The 19078-nt window shown below is 37.3% G+C and overlaps 1 protein-coding gene across 3 annotated transcripts in view; it reads left to right on the top strand.

The window, feature by feature from the left end:
- LMLN (leishmanolysin like peptidase) overlaps positions 1-15811 on the top strand; it is a 103665-nt gene extending 87854 nt beyond the window's left edge. The window contains exons 16-17 of one of the 3 annotated variants that reach the window (XM_079156221.1): positions 6847-7057; positions 12115-15811. In XM_079156221.1, coding sequence (XP_079012347.1) covers positions 6847-7057; positions 12115-12143 — 240 coding nt within the window. In that variant the 3' untranslated portion in view covers positions 12144-15811. Of the gene's footprint in view, positions 1-6846; positions 7058-12092 lie in introns of all 3 variants that reach the window. The other 2 variants (XM_079156220.1, XM_079156223.1) reach the window with 2 other exon arrangements.
- Positions 15812-19078: the final 3267 nt, after the last annotated feature.

Raw genomic sequence — 19078 nt, 5'->3', positions numbered from 1 at the left:
TCAAGGAAGGTGTAAGCAGCTGTTCCTCTGGATGACCCATCAGTAAAGACAACAAGAGCGTTGTGTAAGGGCTCCCTTCTAATAATATGAGGGAACACAAAAGGATGTAGTTTGCAAAACTGAACCAATTTATTTGGTGGATAATGATTATCTATATCACCTGTGAATGAGGCACAAGCTATAGGCCAGGTGTCAGTATTTTGTAACAGCCAATTGACCTGAGATCGGGTGTAGGGTTGAATAATCTTATATGGCTCTATTCCAAAATATTTTCTAGAATCTTCTCTCCCCATGATAATCAGATCAGCTACTGCATCATAATAAAGCAATAGCACCTTTTTGGGTGAGGAAGGCAGATGAATCCACATAATAGGATTATCTTGCCAGAAAAGACCCGTTGGAGTGATGGAAGAATTAAATATAATGAGTATTAAGGGACGAGGATAATCAATATTGGTAACAAATTGACCTGCAATAGCATCTTCCACCTTTTTAAGAGCAGCTAATGCATCAGGAGATATAGTCCTGGATGATTGTGGATTAGGGTCTCCTTTTAATATCTCAAACAATGGTTTTAACTCCCCTGTGGTTAATTTAAGGTATGGTCGAAGCCAATTTATATCTCCTAGAAGCTTCTGGAAGTCATTAAGTGTATTTAAACGATCTCTCCTGATTGTTGCCTTTTGATTAATAATCCTAGGCCCATTGAGCAGGAAACCTAGGTAAGTATAAGGGTCTTGTAGCTGAATTTTTTCTGGAGCAATTTGTAGTCCTACTGCAGTCAGCTGCTGTTTAAGTTGTGTGAGACATAGTAATACCTGTTCTCCTGATTGTCCTGCTATGAGTATATCATCCATATAATGAATAATATACATTTGTTTCCAAGAATCTCTAATAGGCTGTAAGGCACGAGCAACAAATTTTTGGCATAAGGTTGGACTATTAGCCATTCCTTGTGGCAATACTTTCCACTGATATCTTTTCATAGGTTCTCTAAAATTTATTGATGGTAGACTAAAAGCAAATCTTTTTTGATCATCTACATGTAGAGGGATAGTAAAAAAACAGTCTTTGAGGTCAATAATTACCTTAAAATATCCTTGAGGGATGGCTACAGGAGATGGCAGCCCTGGTTGTAGGGCTCCCATGAGCACCATAGTGACATTGACAGCCCTTAAGTCCTGTAGTAATCTCCATTTACCAGATTTTTTCTTAATTACAAATATAGGAGTATTCCAAGGAGAATTACTCTCTATGATATGTCTGGCTGTTAGCTGTTCCTGCACTAACATTTGAGCAGCTTCAAGTTTTTCAGAAGTTAGAGGCCATTGATCAACCCAAACTGGTTCATCTGATTTCCAAGTTATTGGATCTGCACACAGTTGGGGTGCAGGCATGTCAATGGCCAAAATCAAAAATTTCCCAAGCCTTTTCTGTCAATCTGTCCTACATTGGGATTGGGATGTAAAATACCATTTTTGGCCTTTCCTAGCCCTTTTCCTGGTGTATATCCCTGAGATAGCATTTGGGCAGCAACCGTTTCATTGGGGCTGCACATGATTACTTTCATCTGAGATAATAGGTTTCTTCCCCACAAATTAACAGGCAAATGAGGTATGATATAAGGCTTAATAAGACCTGTGTTGTTTTCTTTGTCTCTCCAAGTGAGGTATTTAGAACTCTGCTTTGGATTTGTACTTTGACCAATACCCCTAAGATTAGTCATAGTTTCTGGGGTAGGCCAAGAAGAAGGCCAATCCTCTTGTTTAATTATGGTCACATCTGCTCCTGTATCTATTAGATCTGTAAAGGACTTGCCATCTAGCCATAAGGTCAAAGAAGGTTTTTGATCAGTTATGTGTTGTACCCAATATACATTAGAGGATCCCAAACTTCCATATCCTCTCCTAGGATTTTGAACTGGGTGTTTGGTTGGAACTAATGGTAACAGTATCAGCTGTGCTATTCTTTCTCCCTGAGTAACAGTAATAATGTTGCTATCTGTTTTAGCCATGATCTTAATTTCTCCCAAGAAATCTTGATCTACAACTCCTGGGAGTACTTGTAAACCTTTCATGGTAGAACTACTTCTTCCTAAAATTAAGCCAAAATAACCTGAGGGCAATGGGCCAAAAATTCCAGTATTCAAGACTTGAGGGCCCATGTCAGGAGTTAATACGACATGGGAGGTGGAACTGAGGTCCAATCCTGCGCTCCCTGGGGTTGCTCTACTGAGGTCTGAAATGGATTGTTGTTGCTGCTGTTGGCTGGAATGAAACTGATAGCCCCATATGCTTGTTTCGGGGCCTGAGGTGGGCCCCTCCTCCCGTTTCCCTGATGTGGCGGAAGGGGATTTCCCTGATTGTCTCTTTTGGACTTGCATTCATTAGCCCAATGTTTTCCTCTCTTGCACCTAGGGCAGAGACCAGGTATTTTGGTCTCAAGAGTTTTTTGTAAATCTGATCTGCAGTCTTTGGCAAAGTGTCCGCCCTTGCCACATTTAAAACAGGCCCTTTTGTTTTTGTCTTTATTATTAAGAAAGTCCCTCACTGTCTGTCCACTAAAAGCAGCTGCCATTTCTAAGCCCTGTTGATAAGAAGGTCCTATATCTGAGCACAGACAAATATATCCTGTTAAATCTGTCTTCTTTCTGTATGGTCTTATAGTGGCGTGGCATGCGGGATTGGCATTTTCATAAGCAAGTTGCTTGACATAGTCAAGACCTGCATCAAAACTGCCAAAAATACAATCAGCCATTGTTATAAGTCTGTGAACAAAGTCGGCAAAGGGCTCATTGGGGCCTTGTTTGACTCCTGTAAGAGACATGCTGATGTCTCCCTTAACAGGCAATTTTCTCCAGGCCTTAGTGGCTGCCGCCTGTATCTGAGCATATGCTCCAGGGTCATACTGCATCTGATTGTCTGTGGTTTCATAATCACCTGCTCCAGTGAGCATATCAAAAGTCCACCCATTTCCTGCTTGTTGATTTCTTTTAGCTGTCTCTTTGTAATTTTCAAAATATTCAGACTTCCAAAGCAAGAAGTCATCTCCAGTCAGGGTGGCTCTAACTAAAAGTATTCCAATCCTGTGGTGTTAACCAATTTTCTGCTATGGAGTCTAAAATAGCAAGGGTGTATGGCGCTGTAGCTCCATACTGAGAAACAGCAGTTTTTAATTCTTTTATGATAGTAAAATCAAAGCCAGTGTGGTGCCTCCAGGGTTGTCCCTGGTTATCCCTTGTCTCAGTAACAGGGAAAGCACTTAGAGGAGGGGGTTTTAAATCCCTGTTGATTAAGGGAACTCCTCCTCTTGGACACTGTTGTCCAGATAGAATTTGAGGGCGAATATCCCTTTTAAATCCATCAGGACTGGGCACTGATTCATTGCCTGTCTTTAATTTTTGTAACCTGGTAATCAGAGCTTGGTATTGTTCCTCTAGATTTATTTGTTCCTCCAAATGTTTAATTTTTTCTTTAAGGTCTTCCTTTGGATCTATCACCGCCATTGCCATAGGAGCAGAGTGTGTGCGATAGGGAGGTGGATATGAGAAAACGGACTGTCCTTGTTTAAGTGGGCAGTCGGGATTATGATATTTTGAGGCTTCCTCATTTATGAGGTCCAAATCAACTTCCTCATCATCTATTTTATTCTCGTTTGAAGGGTCTTTAAAACGAGTCAATGAAGGATAAATCTTAGGTGGAGCTTCGTTCTGATGTTGAGTTTTCTTTTTAACATCTGTGCTGCCTGCATCTGGAAAAGGACTTGTAACTTCCTCATCTTCACTCTCAAGGGAACTAAGATCTCCCTCCCCCTTTTCCTCGGAGGGCTCTCCTGTTTTGATGCTGCTTTTTAAATGTCCTCTGTCTGAGTAACTGCTGCTGCTATATCAGAATCATTTGTTGTATGTTCTAAAAGTTCCTTTATGAGACTCCAGTAAGCAAAAGCTGTAATAGGAACTTTATCTGGGCCAAACGTTCTGTGAAAATCTCCCAAAGCATCTCCCACCCTATTCCAACTTCTTATATTAATGCTTCCTTCATGTGAGAACCACGGACAGGTGTCCTTAATAAGGTCAAAAAACTTAAAAAGATCATTACTCTTAACCTTTACTCCCCGTGTCTTTAAAGCTTCTTTTAATTGCTTAACAAAAACTTTATGCTTACTTAATTCTTGTCCCATAGTTAGGCGCTACTGTACCTTTAAGAATGGCACGACAGGCTCCCACGGCGATCTTTGTCGAACTTTCACTTTTTTTTTTCTTCAGCTGCACACTTAGACGCCTCTTCCCTTGTGAATTCCCCTGTATCCAAAGCCCCACGTTGGGCACCAATTGTCCCGACCCGCAGGACTTCAACGGGAACCTGGAGGGGGGAGCGGGGATTGGGAGAGACAAGAGACACAGGAAATGGAGACAAGACAAAAGCCTGATCAAGTCTCGTTTATTAGGGGAATAAACACAGTTAATATAAAGTACAAAAACCAATCAGGGGAAAGTGTGCGAAGGCAAGACTAGTCCTCGCACCAGAACTCGAATAAGGAAGTGTAGTTGGCCAATCATGAAGCACCACGCAATCTAGTCTGATGCACCTGGTATAGTCTGACAGTTGTGTATACAGGTAGAGGCACGCCCCACCAGCATCTGGCAGGCGCCATCTTAGCTCAACATGAGGCGAGGCAGGGGGCGTGACCATGAGACAAGGCAGAGCGCGTGACCTGCCGGCTCCGGACAAGCACCCCTGGGTTCAATCTGCAGTATCAAAACAAACAAACAAATGAATCTTCTGTCCATCTTAGGATATAAAAATTTTTTAAGAGTTTTTTAAAAAATATTTTTTAGTTGTCAATGGACCTTTATTTTTTTCATTTATTTATATGCAGTGCTGATAATCAAACATTCTAGGCAAGCGCTCTACCACTGAACCATAACTCCAGCCCTAAATGCTTTTTCTAACATGAAAATTTCTGATATTTGCTGCTCTTGGTTCTACCACTTTCAATTCATATTCAGTCTTTTTTTTTTTTTTTTTTTTAAGAAAAAATCATTATGTGCTATGCTATGTCTTTTTCCTAAATTAAGTGTTCAAGAAGGCTGGTACTGTATCATGGACTTCTTTGGTATTCTTTTCAGCACCAAGCATAATGCTTAATCAGATCTTGCTTAAGATAATGATTACATTACATTATAGCTAGGTGATACTAGATGTGGGTCATTGAGTGTCAGACTTATGGAAAAGGTCACTTTGTATTTTGATTTTTGATAGCTTATTGTAAGAAATTTCCAAATTATGGGGAAAAAGGTACACTCATACATTGCTGGTGGGACTGCAAATTAGTGCAGCCACTCTGGAAAGCAGTGTGGAGATTCCTTAGAAAACTTGGAATGGACCTACCATTTGACCCAGCTATCCCACTCCTCGGCCTACACCCAAAGGACTTAAAATCAGCACACTACAGAGACACAGCCACATCAATGTTCATAGCTGCTCAATTCACAATAGCCCGACTATGGAACCAACCTAGATGCCCTTCAATTGATGAATGGATAAAGAAACTGTGGTGTATATATATATATATATATATATATATATATATATATATATATATATATACACAATGGAATATTACTCAGCTATAAAGAATAATAAAATTATGGCATTTGCAGGCAAATGGATGAAATTGGAGAATATCATGTTAAGTGAGATAAGCCAATCTAAAAAATCCAAAAGAGGAATGATCTCACTGATAAGCGGATGATGACAGGCAATGGGGGGTGGGAGAGGGGCAAGAATGGAGGAAGGAGGGACTGTATAGAGGGAAAAGAGAGGTGGGAGGGGTGGGGGGAAGGAAAAAAATAACAGAATGAATCAAACATCATTACTCTATGTAAATATATGAATATGCAAATGGTATGCTGTTACTCCATGTACAAACTGAAACAACATGTATCCCATTTGTTTACAATAAAAATAAATTTTAAAAAAATTACCTATTAAATAAAAAGAAATTTCCAAATTAGTCTTATATTTCAACTTCACTAATGATAGTTATTTTTTAAATGACTCATTGTTCAACTACTTTTGGAACTCCTTTTTTTAAACTGCCATTTGAATAGTTTAATAACTAAGAAAATCAACTTTTAACATTTTATATCACCCCTGTGTTACATCTTGTGTTAACTAGTTTAGTCAACTGCATTTACCAGACTTGGTTCTGGGCAGCTTTGGGCTATTTCATAAATGACATCTATTTTGGCAAGTAAAAATTAGTTACCATCAGACATTTTCAGACTACATATCATACTATTAAGATAGTTCCAAGAAAAAAGTTCCAGAAATATTCAGTATGAAGTAGCATATTTGAAATTAACATGAAGGCTTTGTAGGAAACAACTTTGAAGAAGACAGTGATTTTAAATGTTTTAAAAATCATCTTTAATGTGTTTGTTTTTTAAAATTTATTTCATTAGTTATCCCTGCAGTTAAGATTTGAATCTTGCCTTTCAAGATGTTACTAGTCTGACTTCTGGAGAGAGGTGATGTGATTGATGGCTGTTTGACAGGGATTTAGGCTGAAGGATACTGAAATCTATAGAAAATATCACTCTTTATAAGTTGACTTCACAGTCTGTGAATTCATGTTGCTGAGCTGGGAGTTTAAGAAGTAGTACCATAGTGAAAATCTTTAAGAAACTAAGTAACTTAACCCACTTGATATGAGTTACATATATGCTCACATCCCAAATTGTGCTTTATAGCCAATATTTCAGGTGAATTTTAGCATTAAAGGAGAAATCTCATATCCTAGAATCTTACTGACCTGATTTTTTTTTTCCCTCCCTACTGGAAGATTTCTTGCTCTCTTCAAGGTCTAATGGTTTGGGTCCAAGATACTTCCTATTTGTGTAGCCGGGCTGGGCAGGTCCTCCCTGTTAGTATTCAGATGAATGGCTGGATTCATGAGGGAAACCTGCTCTGTCCATCATGCTGGGATTTCTGTGAGCAGTGTCCTCCGGAGACAGATCCTCCGGTGGCTAACCTGACCCGAGCTCTTCCACTGGGTAAGTACTCTCTTTGGTTGGAGCAAAGAGGGAAAGTAATAAGGGGGACATTTCCTCTATGTTAGTAGTTACCTTTATAAGAGCTCTGGAACAAGTTGAGTTGCTTCGCTCCTGATTGCAGCTCTGTGGGGAAATCTTCCTTCCATTATAGAACTCTAAGGAGGTAAGCATGACACTTGTATTCATACAAGCAAGGATGAGGAAGCCTTCCATGACTGTCAGAATCTGACTTGCATAAAATAGCTCATTGAAGGTCACAAAAAGTGAGCATTTCATCCATTGATTTTGAAATTAAGAATAAGCAAAATTCAGCAGTGTGGTGGTTACACCTAGAATCCCAGCAGCTCAGGAGGCTGAGACAGGAGCATCGAAGGTTTGATTAGTTACTTGCATTGGGGGTCTTGAAGACCACCTCTAGTTCTGTTGGCTCAATGGAAGGACTCACAGGACTTGTCATACTCAGGGCTTAGACTCATTAAAGCAAAAGGATGCAAAGCAAGATCAGCAAAGAGGAAATGTGCATAGGGTGAAGTCCAGAAGACAGTAGTTCCCAGACAGTGGCTATGGACCATTTTTGCAGGCAGAATTTCTAAGGATAGGCCTGCCGTGTTAAAACTTTTTTCACAGTATTTTAGTCAGCTAGCTGAATTTTCTGCAATTCTAGTAGTAATGACACAATTAATTATTTGAAATTCTATAAAATCTTAGGCCTTTTGATGTAGTATACAGTAAATATAGTGAAAAATCTGCTCATTTAACTTACTTTTAATATGGAGGTAATTGGAAGACTTAATTTTCTTACAGTTGTTATTAAATTACTTTGACTAAAATCCATAAATAAATAGTTCTGATAGAGTTCCCATTCTCAGACCTAATCACAGATTTTAATTGTAAGAATCTATCACCATCTCATTGTCAAAGAGATAAGCAGAGATTCAGACCACTACCAGCCTTGAGTTGAAATAAAGGGAGCATTAAACCAGCTGGGGTTAGGGGTAAGAATCTTTGGAGTCCAGGAAAACAATGTGTAGGAATAAGGAGAAAACCAGACCAAGTCAGGGGGCTTTGAAATGATAAAATTCCCACCTAGGAGCATGACAAAGACAAGGGAATCTGTTGAAAAGAGATGGGCAGCACTTGATCATCAGCTGGCACCTTACACTCTACTTCTTATCCTGCTCCCTCTATCAGTCCTTTTTCTGAGGCCTTTGGGTTGTGACCTATTTCTTTTCATGTTAACTTGCCAGTTCAGTGGGAGGCAGGCTCAAAAGCATTGTAAACTTCAAATTACTAACATGATATTGAAAAATGTGTGAAAATAATTATAAGAATGGATAACTTCAGGCATTACTTTTAAACTTTGTAAGCATCACTGTTGAAATTCTAGAATAACATATCCTGTATTTGCAAATATGTGTGAATAGAGCACACACAGAGTTTTAACTGAACATCTGTTAAATTATGAACTAAGGACCTGGACAGGTAAGTTGTTTCTCTTTAATAGACTTTATTGACCAACATATTGTAAAAAATATTTGGCACTTTAAATGTACTTGTATGAATAATAATAATAATTAGAATTAATCTACAATGAAACTTATTAAAGTCATTCCTCATCTGTCTTCTGAATTAAAGTATTTTTTAGGTATGACTTTAAAACATTAAAACAATATTCTGGAGGAAGCATAATGATAGTCCTATCCCCAAATTGCTCTGATTTTGTTGTCATTGTTCTCAAATAATCTGTTCACATAGCCTCCTTACAGTTGTAGTTTTATTAGAATGTTAAACTTATCTTCTTTTCTCCTTCCTTTTCCATACTTATCATTTCTAAATGCTTGAGGATGATTAGATAGTTGTTCTGTATTGCTCAAGTCACTAATGATTGTGATAGATTGATTCCTAAATTTGTCCTGGTCTTTTCAGATCATAAGAATTTTTTTTGTTTCCATTTATTGCATACTAGTTACTTTACCAAGCACTTTGTTATATATCATTGCATTTATTCATTGTAAAAGCTAATGAGGCAGGTATTATTTTTTATTAGTATTACTTTTAATTAACGAGTCATAATTGTATACACTTACAGGGTACAATTTAATGTTTTGATATATGTGTGGAATGATTGAAAAGGCTCATTAACATACCTTGTCACCTCACTTACCTGTTGTCATTTATGATGAGACACTGAAATTTATTCAATGATTTTGAAATACATAATACATTATTGTAGACTATAGTCACTCTGCTGTGTTGTGTTATAGATCTCAAAACTTATTCCTCCAGTCTGTCTAAAACTTTGATCAGCAATTCCCCATTTTCCTCCCTTCCACACCCACTTCTCAACCCCTCCAGTCTTTGGTATCCATCATTCTACTCTGCTTCTATGAGTTCAGGTTTTTTAGATTCCACAAGTAAGTGAGATCATGGGATATTTGTTCTTTTTTTCTGACTTGTTTCACTTACCATAATGTTGAGGAAGGGTTTATTATAATCATATGACTTACGAGAAAATCAGTTATAAAGAGACTAAGTAGTGTAGCCACAATTATGGCTAATAAATAATTTGGTTTAGATCTAAATGCACATTTGAGCAACTCCAACTCATTTGAAATATTCTCTTTCAATCTTTTAAAGAGCACTATAACAGAAAGCATAACTTTTGAAGGGCAGAAAGTATCCCAGAGCTGGTATTAAATGTTTTTAAAGCTTGTTAATTTGTAGTAACAATAGTGGATAAACAACAGCAAGGTCTCCTGCCTGTTTTCTTTGGAACAAATTGAGAATCAGGAGATAAAGACCTCTGTTATAAGTAACTCCAGCCAACCCCACACTACCTGATGCAGTAGGCCAGAAATTGTCCCAACAGAGCATTCTGGGTTAATGGAAATATTCTGTAATTCACACTCTCCAATTCAATAATATAATAGTCACTGGCCACATGAGACTATTGAACATGTGCAATGTGGCAAGTCCTGCCATTGAGCTATACCCCTAAGCTCTAACATCTTAATTTAACTTTAATAGCACATATAAGTGGTGGCTACTATAATGGACATTTACAGCTCTAGGTCAGAGGTTCTCAAGCTTTAGCATGCATCATCATGCATCAGAGAATTTGAATTTTTCATAAGGTTCTAGGGATGCTGATACTGTCTAGGGACCATACTTTGAGAAACACTGTTTTCTACCATGAACTTTTCATAGGATTTGTATACAAATACAATTACATTTGTAACAGTTATAGAGTAATTCCCTTGGGAAAGAATGGAAATTCCCCATAGGTTACCTGTGTTACATGCCATTAGACAGTTTTTTTAAATGATAGTCCACACTCTGTAGATGCTCAAAGAGCAGTATAATGCCTTCATATTATCATTGTGCTCATCTGTAACTGAAGATCAACTCTCTTTTTGTTATCTTTTAAGCAATTCAGACTTGAACTTTAGTGGTTCTTTAAAAACCCATCTTCAGTGTTCAAAATATTTTTCAGAGTCAATAAGTATTTAAAGTAATATCACATTGTGATTTTTTTTCCCACTGCCCATCTCTAAAACTTGAGTCAAGATTAACCTTAAAAGAGAAGCGATTTTAAAAACAGATGCTTGACTCGCAGTTATCCTATCAGCCCACAATTCTTATATTTGGGTTTCTTTTATCTCTACTTGAATTATGGACATACCAATGACAACTTCAAAATTCTGCATGTAGGATCTTTATTGTTCAAAATATTAAAAAGGGGCTGGGATTTATGGCTCAGTGGTGGTGTGCTGGCCTAGCACATGTGAGGCCCTGGGTTCGATTCTCAGCACCACATAACAATAAAATAAAGGTGTTGAATCCACTTACAACTAAAAAGTATATTAAAAATTTTAAAAAGGACAACTCATTATCAAATAAGTTTAGGTTGGCCTGGTCTCAATGGCTATAAAAATACTTCCATTATGAGAATTATTTAGGGAAACAGTTTAGCCATGAGAACAGCTCATGAATAAATTAAAATATATTCCTAGTGCCTGAAGCCCATCATCTGCTGTTTTCCAAATCAAATCTTGCATAATATGGCTGGATCGGTAGATTTTTAGAAATTGGGGACCATCTGTCCTAGTTTGACTGGGATAGTCCTTATGTCTCTTCTTCTGTTGTAATTATTAACAGTGTCACTTCTATTCTTGAACTGTACTGGTTTGGAATGATAAATTATATGGTCACCCTACTTACAGGGGACAAGGAAGAATAAAAGAGTTCTTCCTAGACACAGTGATAATATGCCTGTCAACCCAGCAACTCAGAAAGCTAAGGCAAAAGGATTACAAGTTCAAGGTCAGCCTTGGCAACTTAGTGAGAACTGCCTCAAAAATAAAAATAAAAAGGGTTGGGGAGGTAGGTCAGTGATAGAGCACCCCTGGATTCAATCCCCAGTACTAAAAAAAAAGAGAGTTCTTCATCCCATCACAGAATAGACAAGTTCACTTATTTTCCTATGTACCAACTTTACTTTGTTGGATACCACCCTAAGAAGACACTTCTTTCTTTTCATGGGTTCCATTTTACTATTACCTTGACTTGGTGATACATCTTTTCTTCCTCTGTGTGTATTCTATTCTTCTATTATATATATATATAACTCTATGTGTTGGGGTTTCAGGAAGTCACTCTTTCTTAAATTAATTTTTGTTTGTTTGTTTGTTTATTTATTTATACTGGGGATTGAACCCAGGATCATTTAACTACTGAGCCACATCCCCAGCCCTTTTTATTTTTTATTTTGGGACAGGGTCACACTAAGTTGCTCAGGGCCTCACTAAGTTCTGAAACTGACTTTGAACTTGCAATCCTCCTGTCTCAACCTCCCGAGCTGCTGAGATTACATGCATGCACCACCATGCCTGGCCAAGAAGTCATTCTTGATTTTACTAAATATGGTTCTTGTTCACCTTCTAATAATCACCTCTATGCAGCCGTCAATATTTAATTTGTGTGATTTAATCACAAAAATGGTTATGGAAAGTCAATTTCTTGTTTTCAACCCTAGATCTCTGTTCCCGTTCCTCTAGCCTGGTGGTCACCCTCTGGCTTCTGCTAGGCAATCTGTTCCCTCTGCTGGCTGGATTTCTTCTCTGTGTGTGGCACTAGGAATGGAAACATGAAATTTCAAGAAAAGTGAATTCTCAAGACACTTCTTTATCTCATATTCCTGTGAACAAAGCACAAAATCTGGGCAAGCACCAACCTGTGCAGATGGTAGAGTGGCATTCCAGACTTTGGCTTGGAAGTGTTCACTACAATGGACCTTGAAGCAAAACTTCACAGCAGTCGCTCCTCATCAGCCACCCAGCCACCTCAAAGATTGAAGAAGGAGAAGGAATTATAAGTCATCATGTCTTTATGTTTCAAGATACATAATATTCCTGAAGTTTTCTTTTGAAAACAGGATAATTGGTGAAATTTCCAGAGTGATTACTTACCTCAGCATTTTCATTAACCTAAAGTAATAAGCAACTTCATCATGGACACCACAGTAACAAACAATAGCCAATTATTACAAAATTGTAAGTTGTGGATCTTGCCCTCAGAAGTATCAATTTTCCTTTGATTTATAGAAAATAATTGAATTAAAATTTCTATATCTCTAATATGCCTATTTTAAACATGATGGCTATACATATGGTATACTTTTATTTGGGTTTAGTTTGGTTTGGTTTGGTTTGGTTTAGTTGCCCAGGCTGGCCTTCAGCTTGCAATCCTCCTGCCTTGAGGTCCCAAGTAGCTGGGATTATGGGCTTGTGCCATCATGCCCTGCTTGTCCATGGTACATTTGAATCATTGTTTGTCCTGAAGAGTTTTAAATTGTTTTGTTAAATCTTGTGATTTCATCCCGCTTGCCTTTTTGCCAGCTCTGTAACAGTGTACTACTGAACTACAGTCAGTGTGTTGTTAGCCCTGTGTATGTACTCATCTTCAGAACTCAGCTTCCATTTCATTGCCCATTAACTTAATACTGACTCGGAAAAATGTGGAAGCAGAAAGAGTGAAGTACACTGCCCTGCAAAAATGCTGAAGATGCGCAACCAGAAGAAAAAGTAATTGTACATTTTTCAAATAATAGTTATGACAGCTGTAATCCACTGAAGCAGAACTATATATTTTATCCTTTTTGACCAATGTAGATAAAAAGAAATTGTGGCATAAATATGTATATAGTTATTTTCAAGTGGACTAAAATTGTTACAAAAAAATTTAGAATATCTGAAAATTCTTTTATGGATAAGATGAAAACTGTAACTCAAAACAAAATGATCTGAATTGTTTACTAATAGCAAAGTGTAGGTGTGGTGTAGGACCTGTGCACCAGGATTCATTTACCATATAACACATGGCTTTGTCCACAAAAGTTGGAAGATTCCCTTTTACCTCCTGCTTTTGATAACTCCTCTTACCACATAGAGTCTGTGAAATAATTCTACAGTGGTACCAGAGCACCAACCCCATTTCTTAATTCCTCTTTGAAATTTCTTTAATGACAGGTGATGCCCAGTTTTTCTCTCTAAAGCTAATGAGTTCTTGTAGTATTAAAAATTCAACCCTTGAAGGAAGCTTGTTTAGAAATTGTGCTAAATGAGAAAAGCAGCGTAACTACTAAAGAGTAATTCCAACTGATGATTTGGCATTGGAGCCAAACAGCAGTCCCACAAAAAGGAAAGTCACTTTTTTAAAATATGTAAATCTAAAATATGTGTTTGCATGAGATATAAATTGGAGGTATTTGTGGTATTTGTCATTGAAAAGCTGGGGCCCCAAACATAGTTAATTTCAGCTTAAGAGAAGCTAATAGTAATGGTCTGCTGGCCAGCACTTAGTGTTATACATATGTTAAATTGTGCAAGGTGAGAGAAAACTAGAGTATATTTTTAAAGAATTGTATAATTATCTAAACTTACATACCTGGTGATTATGTGTTACCCCACAAAGTTGTATGAAGAACTTCACCAAAAAATCAAATGGATTAATAATATATTTGAGATTCACAGTGCTAGGTTTGACTATATTTTGACTGTTGTGCAGTAATGCCATTTAGGTAGTATTGTTTCCAAGCATGGTGCTTTTTATACTTGAAATATATTTTTGCTTTATTTTTTATTGATATAATTATATTTGCACTGATAACTTTATGAATAAAATATTATAGATGACATTTTTTGTATATATATTATATATATATATTTATTTATTAAGCTTGGAATCTGGTATCCCAGTGCACAAACATGAAACTTGATAGAGTCTGAGATTAAGGAATTGTGAGTTCCTGAAGGTAACTAATCGAGTTGGTATCTCCCTTCCTCTTCGGTAAGGCTTGATCAAGGTTGTTTATCACTGATTCTGCATAGTGTACTCAGCAAGACTTAGAAGGACCCTGAACCTGTTAGAAATTTAGCCTCTTAGAATATGACAATGAAGCAAAGACTTTTAAAATCTGAGACAATGCAGAATCATTACTATAGAATTCAGCTGTGAGCTGAAGAATTTTAAATAGCCTATATGTTGGTATTCTGTGGTGGTTAAGCCCTCATGTTAGAAAAAACAAAACCAGTTCCCTCTGTAAGAGAGACTGAGTGGGCTGCAACCATGGTGGAAGTTAATTGGAGCAGGGAAGAAGAGTGCAGAGCTGCTAATTTAGGGACAATGAACTAGTGTCCCTTCCCAATTTGAAAAAGGTCAAGTGCTTATAAAAACTGACTACCTCGGTTTTCAGTTCAGACTTAGGTTCATTTTGATCGTTTTAAGGTCCCAATTATCAAAAATATCACAAGAATTTGTCTCAGGTTTTCAAGACCAGAATTTACAGGAAGGAAGTAAAAGCCATGTCAGTAGCCTTGAGCTGACAGCTTTAAAGAAACTGGCAAGCAGTTAGGTAGTCTTATTGTAGATCTCTCTGGTATTCTCTCAGAAAACATTCTTTTTCTTTGCTTACTTCTTAAAATCAGCAAACCTTACCTTTTTCCTATAAGATATTTATTTTTGTTAAGACCAAATAGACATTCTTAAAATGTTAAAATATGGTTAACATTAGTTTTCAGTCTATGTTGGCTTAGAGTTCATTGATACTTAAAGTTGAAACCTAATTTTATGTTTAAATAGTTTTAGGAAGATATATAAATAGGTATATCAGTATTTCTTCAAATTTTGTTGATATTCTTTTGAGTATGAGAAGACTTATTGATTGAGGCCATCTCTAAAACAACTAGATGATTTCTCAGAATCCTTCCAGCTGTAGTATTCTATGACTAATTCTCAGCCACATTGCTAGTCACCGCTGACTCTGATCCACCTCCTGGAGTGTGCAGCCTTCATGCTGTGCTCATCACAGAGTCTTTGCTCAATGCCTTACCGCAGGCTTGGACACCTGATGGACAGAGAAGAATCTGTCTCTGAGGGCAATTGAGTGACAGTCCCGGCAGAAGGAGACAGACTTAAGTCACAGCCCCACAGCCCTGTTTCACAGTGGGCACTGGTCATTCCCACCAGGACCTTGCAGCACAGGAGGATGAACATATTTTAATAGTCTGTACTTTTCATTCTGAAAAAAGAACTTGCCTGAAAGGAAGAATTTTTTTTTTTTTTTTAATGTATATTGGGTCAGGGGAGGGGAAGGAGTGGTGAATTCTTTTCCTTTATGTTTACCTTTTTAATAAGTAAAACAGAAAATTTGAGAATTATTATTTATGGTATTGAACTTTAAGTGTAATATATTCCTTAGAAAAACACAATTTAATAAAAAATAGAAACTAATTTGTGTCTTGTCTTTACTTAAAACCATCAATGTTTTAAAACCTGGGTAAGGAACAAAAACATAGTCATGCACCCATATTTGGAGAAGAAGAGGTATTTATTATGAAATATAATTCAGTTTTTACTTAAATGTGAGTAAAATTGTCCTACTTACAGAATGGGGACAGATCTTATGCAAAGCTACAGAGACTATCCCTCAAATAGTTAAGCAGTAAAGAGATCAGACTAGACCAATTCACAGAACAGTTTGTTCCATGCTGTGGGTCAGGAGTTTCATTGCATGACCACCTGGAGCACCAAAGTACCACATTTACATGGCTGTAGTCAGGGAGTGTAGTTCTTCCCTATAACCTGAACATAGAAAGTCCCCCAGGGGCATGCCTTTCCAATGTACACTTAGAACCATTCTGCCTGTGACACAAAGCCAAGAACTTTGTGAAATTGATAGCTGTGTGACCTAATTGTTGAACCTAGATCTTTGTTGGAATTTCATAATAATATATAGATTTTTAAGAGTTTTAAATGTTCCATATAAATAGCTGGAACTATATGCAATAAATTATTTAATGCAGCTGAATAAATCCAATATTATTTGCTCAGCATATACAGATAAAACCGTCTACAACTAAACTCATGTATTACCTTGTTTACATCAAGTTTTGTCATGGACATAACAAAAGTATAGCTTACTTAGGGGGCTTAATTACATATAGGTCAGTCTTGTTCACAATCTCTCCAGTAGATTTTTTGAAGTGGAGTTTATTTAAATCAAATTCCGCCCCCGCACACACACTGGGAATTAAACCCAGGGTGTAGCTACCACTGAGCTGTACCCTCAGATCTTTTATTTTTTATTTTTTTATTTTGAGACAGATTATCACAAAGTTGCTAAGGATGGCCTTGAACTTTTGATCTTTCTGCCTCAACCTAAGTTGCTGGAATTACAGGTGTGTGCCACCACACCTGGCTAGAAGTTCATTTTTTTAATGTTCAAAATAAATTGAACAGGCTGGGCATGGTGACACCCACGGTGATGCTTATAATCTCAGTGACCCAGGAAGCTGAGACAGGAGGTTCACCAAATTAGAGGTTCACCAAATTGGGGGAAGGGAGGGAGGACGGGAATAGGAAAGAGTGGAATGAATCGGACATAACTTTCCTATGTTCATGACCAGTGTAACTCCACATCAGGTACAACCCCAAGAATGAAGTTACACCCCATGTATGTGTGACGTATCAGTAGAATACATTCTACTGTCATGTGTAACTAAAAAGAACGAATAATTTTTAAAAATTGAACTGTAATAAGATTACAGGATACTAAAAAAAAAAAGAGGGCAGGGACAGGCTGGGGATGCGGCTCAGTGGTTAAGTGCCCCTGAGTTCAATCCTCGGTTTAAGATTTTTTTTCTTTTATTTCAAATAGGTTGTTTTTTTTTTTTTTTTTTGAATCTTCATTGTTTTCAGTTATCCTTTTTAGGAATGCCAGTTATGTGTATGTGTGAATTCAATTACTATCATTTTCTCTGTAATCTTTAGTTCCTGATTTCTATTGCATTGTCTTTTTCTCATCTCTGTCCACTTTGTTCTTTACCCTGTTTTCAACAGTGTGTTCTCCGTTACGCTTCTTTTGTTTTTGCTCTATTTCCTGCAGTTTTGCTCTCTCTGGTATGTCTTTCATGAGCCTACAGCTGTCAGCATCTTCAAGGCAGGTGATTGGACACTGGACCTCTGGGTATCACTGCAGCTGTCTCTAAGTATGTCAGTCTTCATAATTTTGTCTACTAATAGCAACAGCTGCTGAAAGATGAGTCCTGTTTCAGATTTGCCTTCTAAATATTGTGTGTGGGGGGTGTATCTGATTGGCAGAACCTAATTACATCCAAAATCCTAACTTCAGGGGAGTCCCAGAAACACATTCCCTCTGCAGGATGGAAGAATGGATACTGACTGAGCTGACCCACAATATCTACCACTTTTTACAAGCTTATCACTTGTTAGTAGAAGTTTTAAATGGTTCCTTATTTGGTTTTTTGCCTTTGGTATTATGCTTAGAAGTCTAACTTACCCCCATTGTAAATTTTTTCACTTTTAAAAGTTTAGCCTTTTTCTTTAGAAAATACTGAGCACAAGTAATAGAAATACTTAATAGTTCTACCACTCTTAAAAATATTATATATAGTGATAAGACTACTCCTATGTCCTCCGTCTCCTCCACTTCCATCCCACCAGAGGTAATTTGTAGATATAGCTTGCATTTGCCTGCATAGATGCTTAAGGTTCAGCACATCTTTCCAGATCAGTAAACTTACTTATTGCAGTTTATAATGATTGCATGATACTGAGGATATAGCATTCCTTATTTAACCACTCCCCCACTAATGGGCATCTGTGTTATTTCCAGTACAATTATGTGCCTATATTTTATTGTGGTTTCTTTAATTTTCACGTTATTCTTTAATACAGCAGGAATTCATTTTGTTGTTTAGTCTGAGGAAGGATTCCAAGTAGTTCATGCTACGTTATTTATTAAACCAGTAGAAAACGATTTTCCAAGGGTCAGGGGAGGTATTTCCCTAGAAAAGAAGACAAAGTGGCTCAGTGCCAAAAGAATTCAAACACAAAAATCCAAAACTCACCTCTTCCCAGAAACTACTCTTTCCCAGGCTTACATATATCTTTCTGGTATTTCCTTCAAATTGAAGGGGGAAAAAATCATATATCTCTTAGGTTAAACAAAGGGATTCATTCATTTTCAAGAAAACAGACATATACCCTCTCTAGAGATGGGTTTTTTTTTTTTTGCCATTGTAGGCAGATTTTATTGTGAAATGAGATATTCCTGGTTTTACTCTACTCAACATAGGGAGGTTTGTCTGTCTTTCCTTCCTTCCTTTTTTTTTTTTTGTGTGTGTTTTTTTGTTTTTATGGTACTGAGGATTAAACTCAGAGGCCCTCTACCACTGAGCCACATCCCCAGCCACTCACACTGCCCACTCCAACCCCGGCTTTTTTTTGGAGACAGTCTCTCTAAGTTGCCCAGGCTGACCTTGAACATGTGATCTTCCTGTCTCAGCCTTCAGTCACTGGAATCATAGGCATGCACTACCATCTGCAGGGAAAAAGTATTCTAAATTAATTAAAGAGAGTAGAATCTACAAGCATGAAAAAATGATATCACTATTCACTTAAACCCCCATATAATATCAGCATTAGATGGGGAGGAGCGAG

The sequence above is a fragment of the Sciurus vulgaris genome, assembly GCF_902686455.1.
Source record: "Sciurus vulgaris genome assembly, chromosome: 10".
Classification (NCBI taxonomy): Eukaryota; Metazoa; Chordata; class Mammalia; order Rodentia; family Sciuridae; genus Sciurus; species Sciurus vulgaris.
This window is presented reverse-complemented; position numbering and strand designations above follow the sequence as displayed.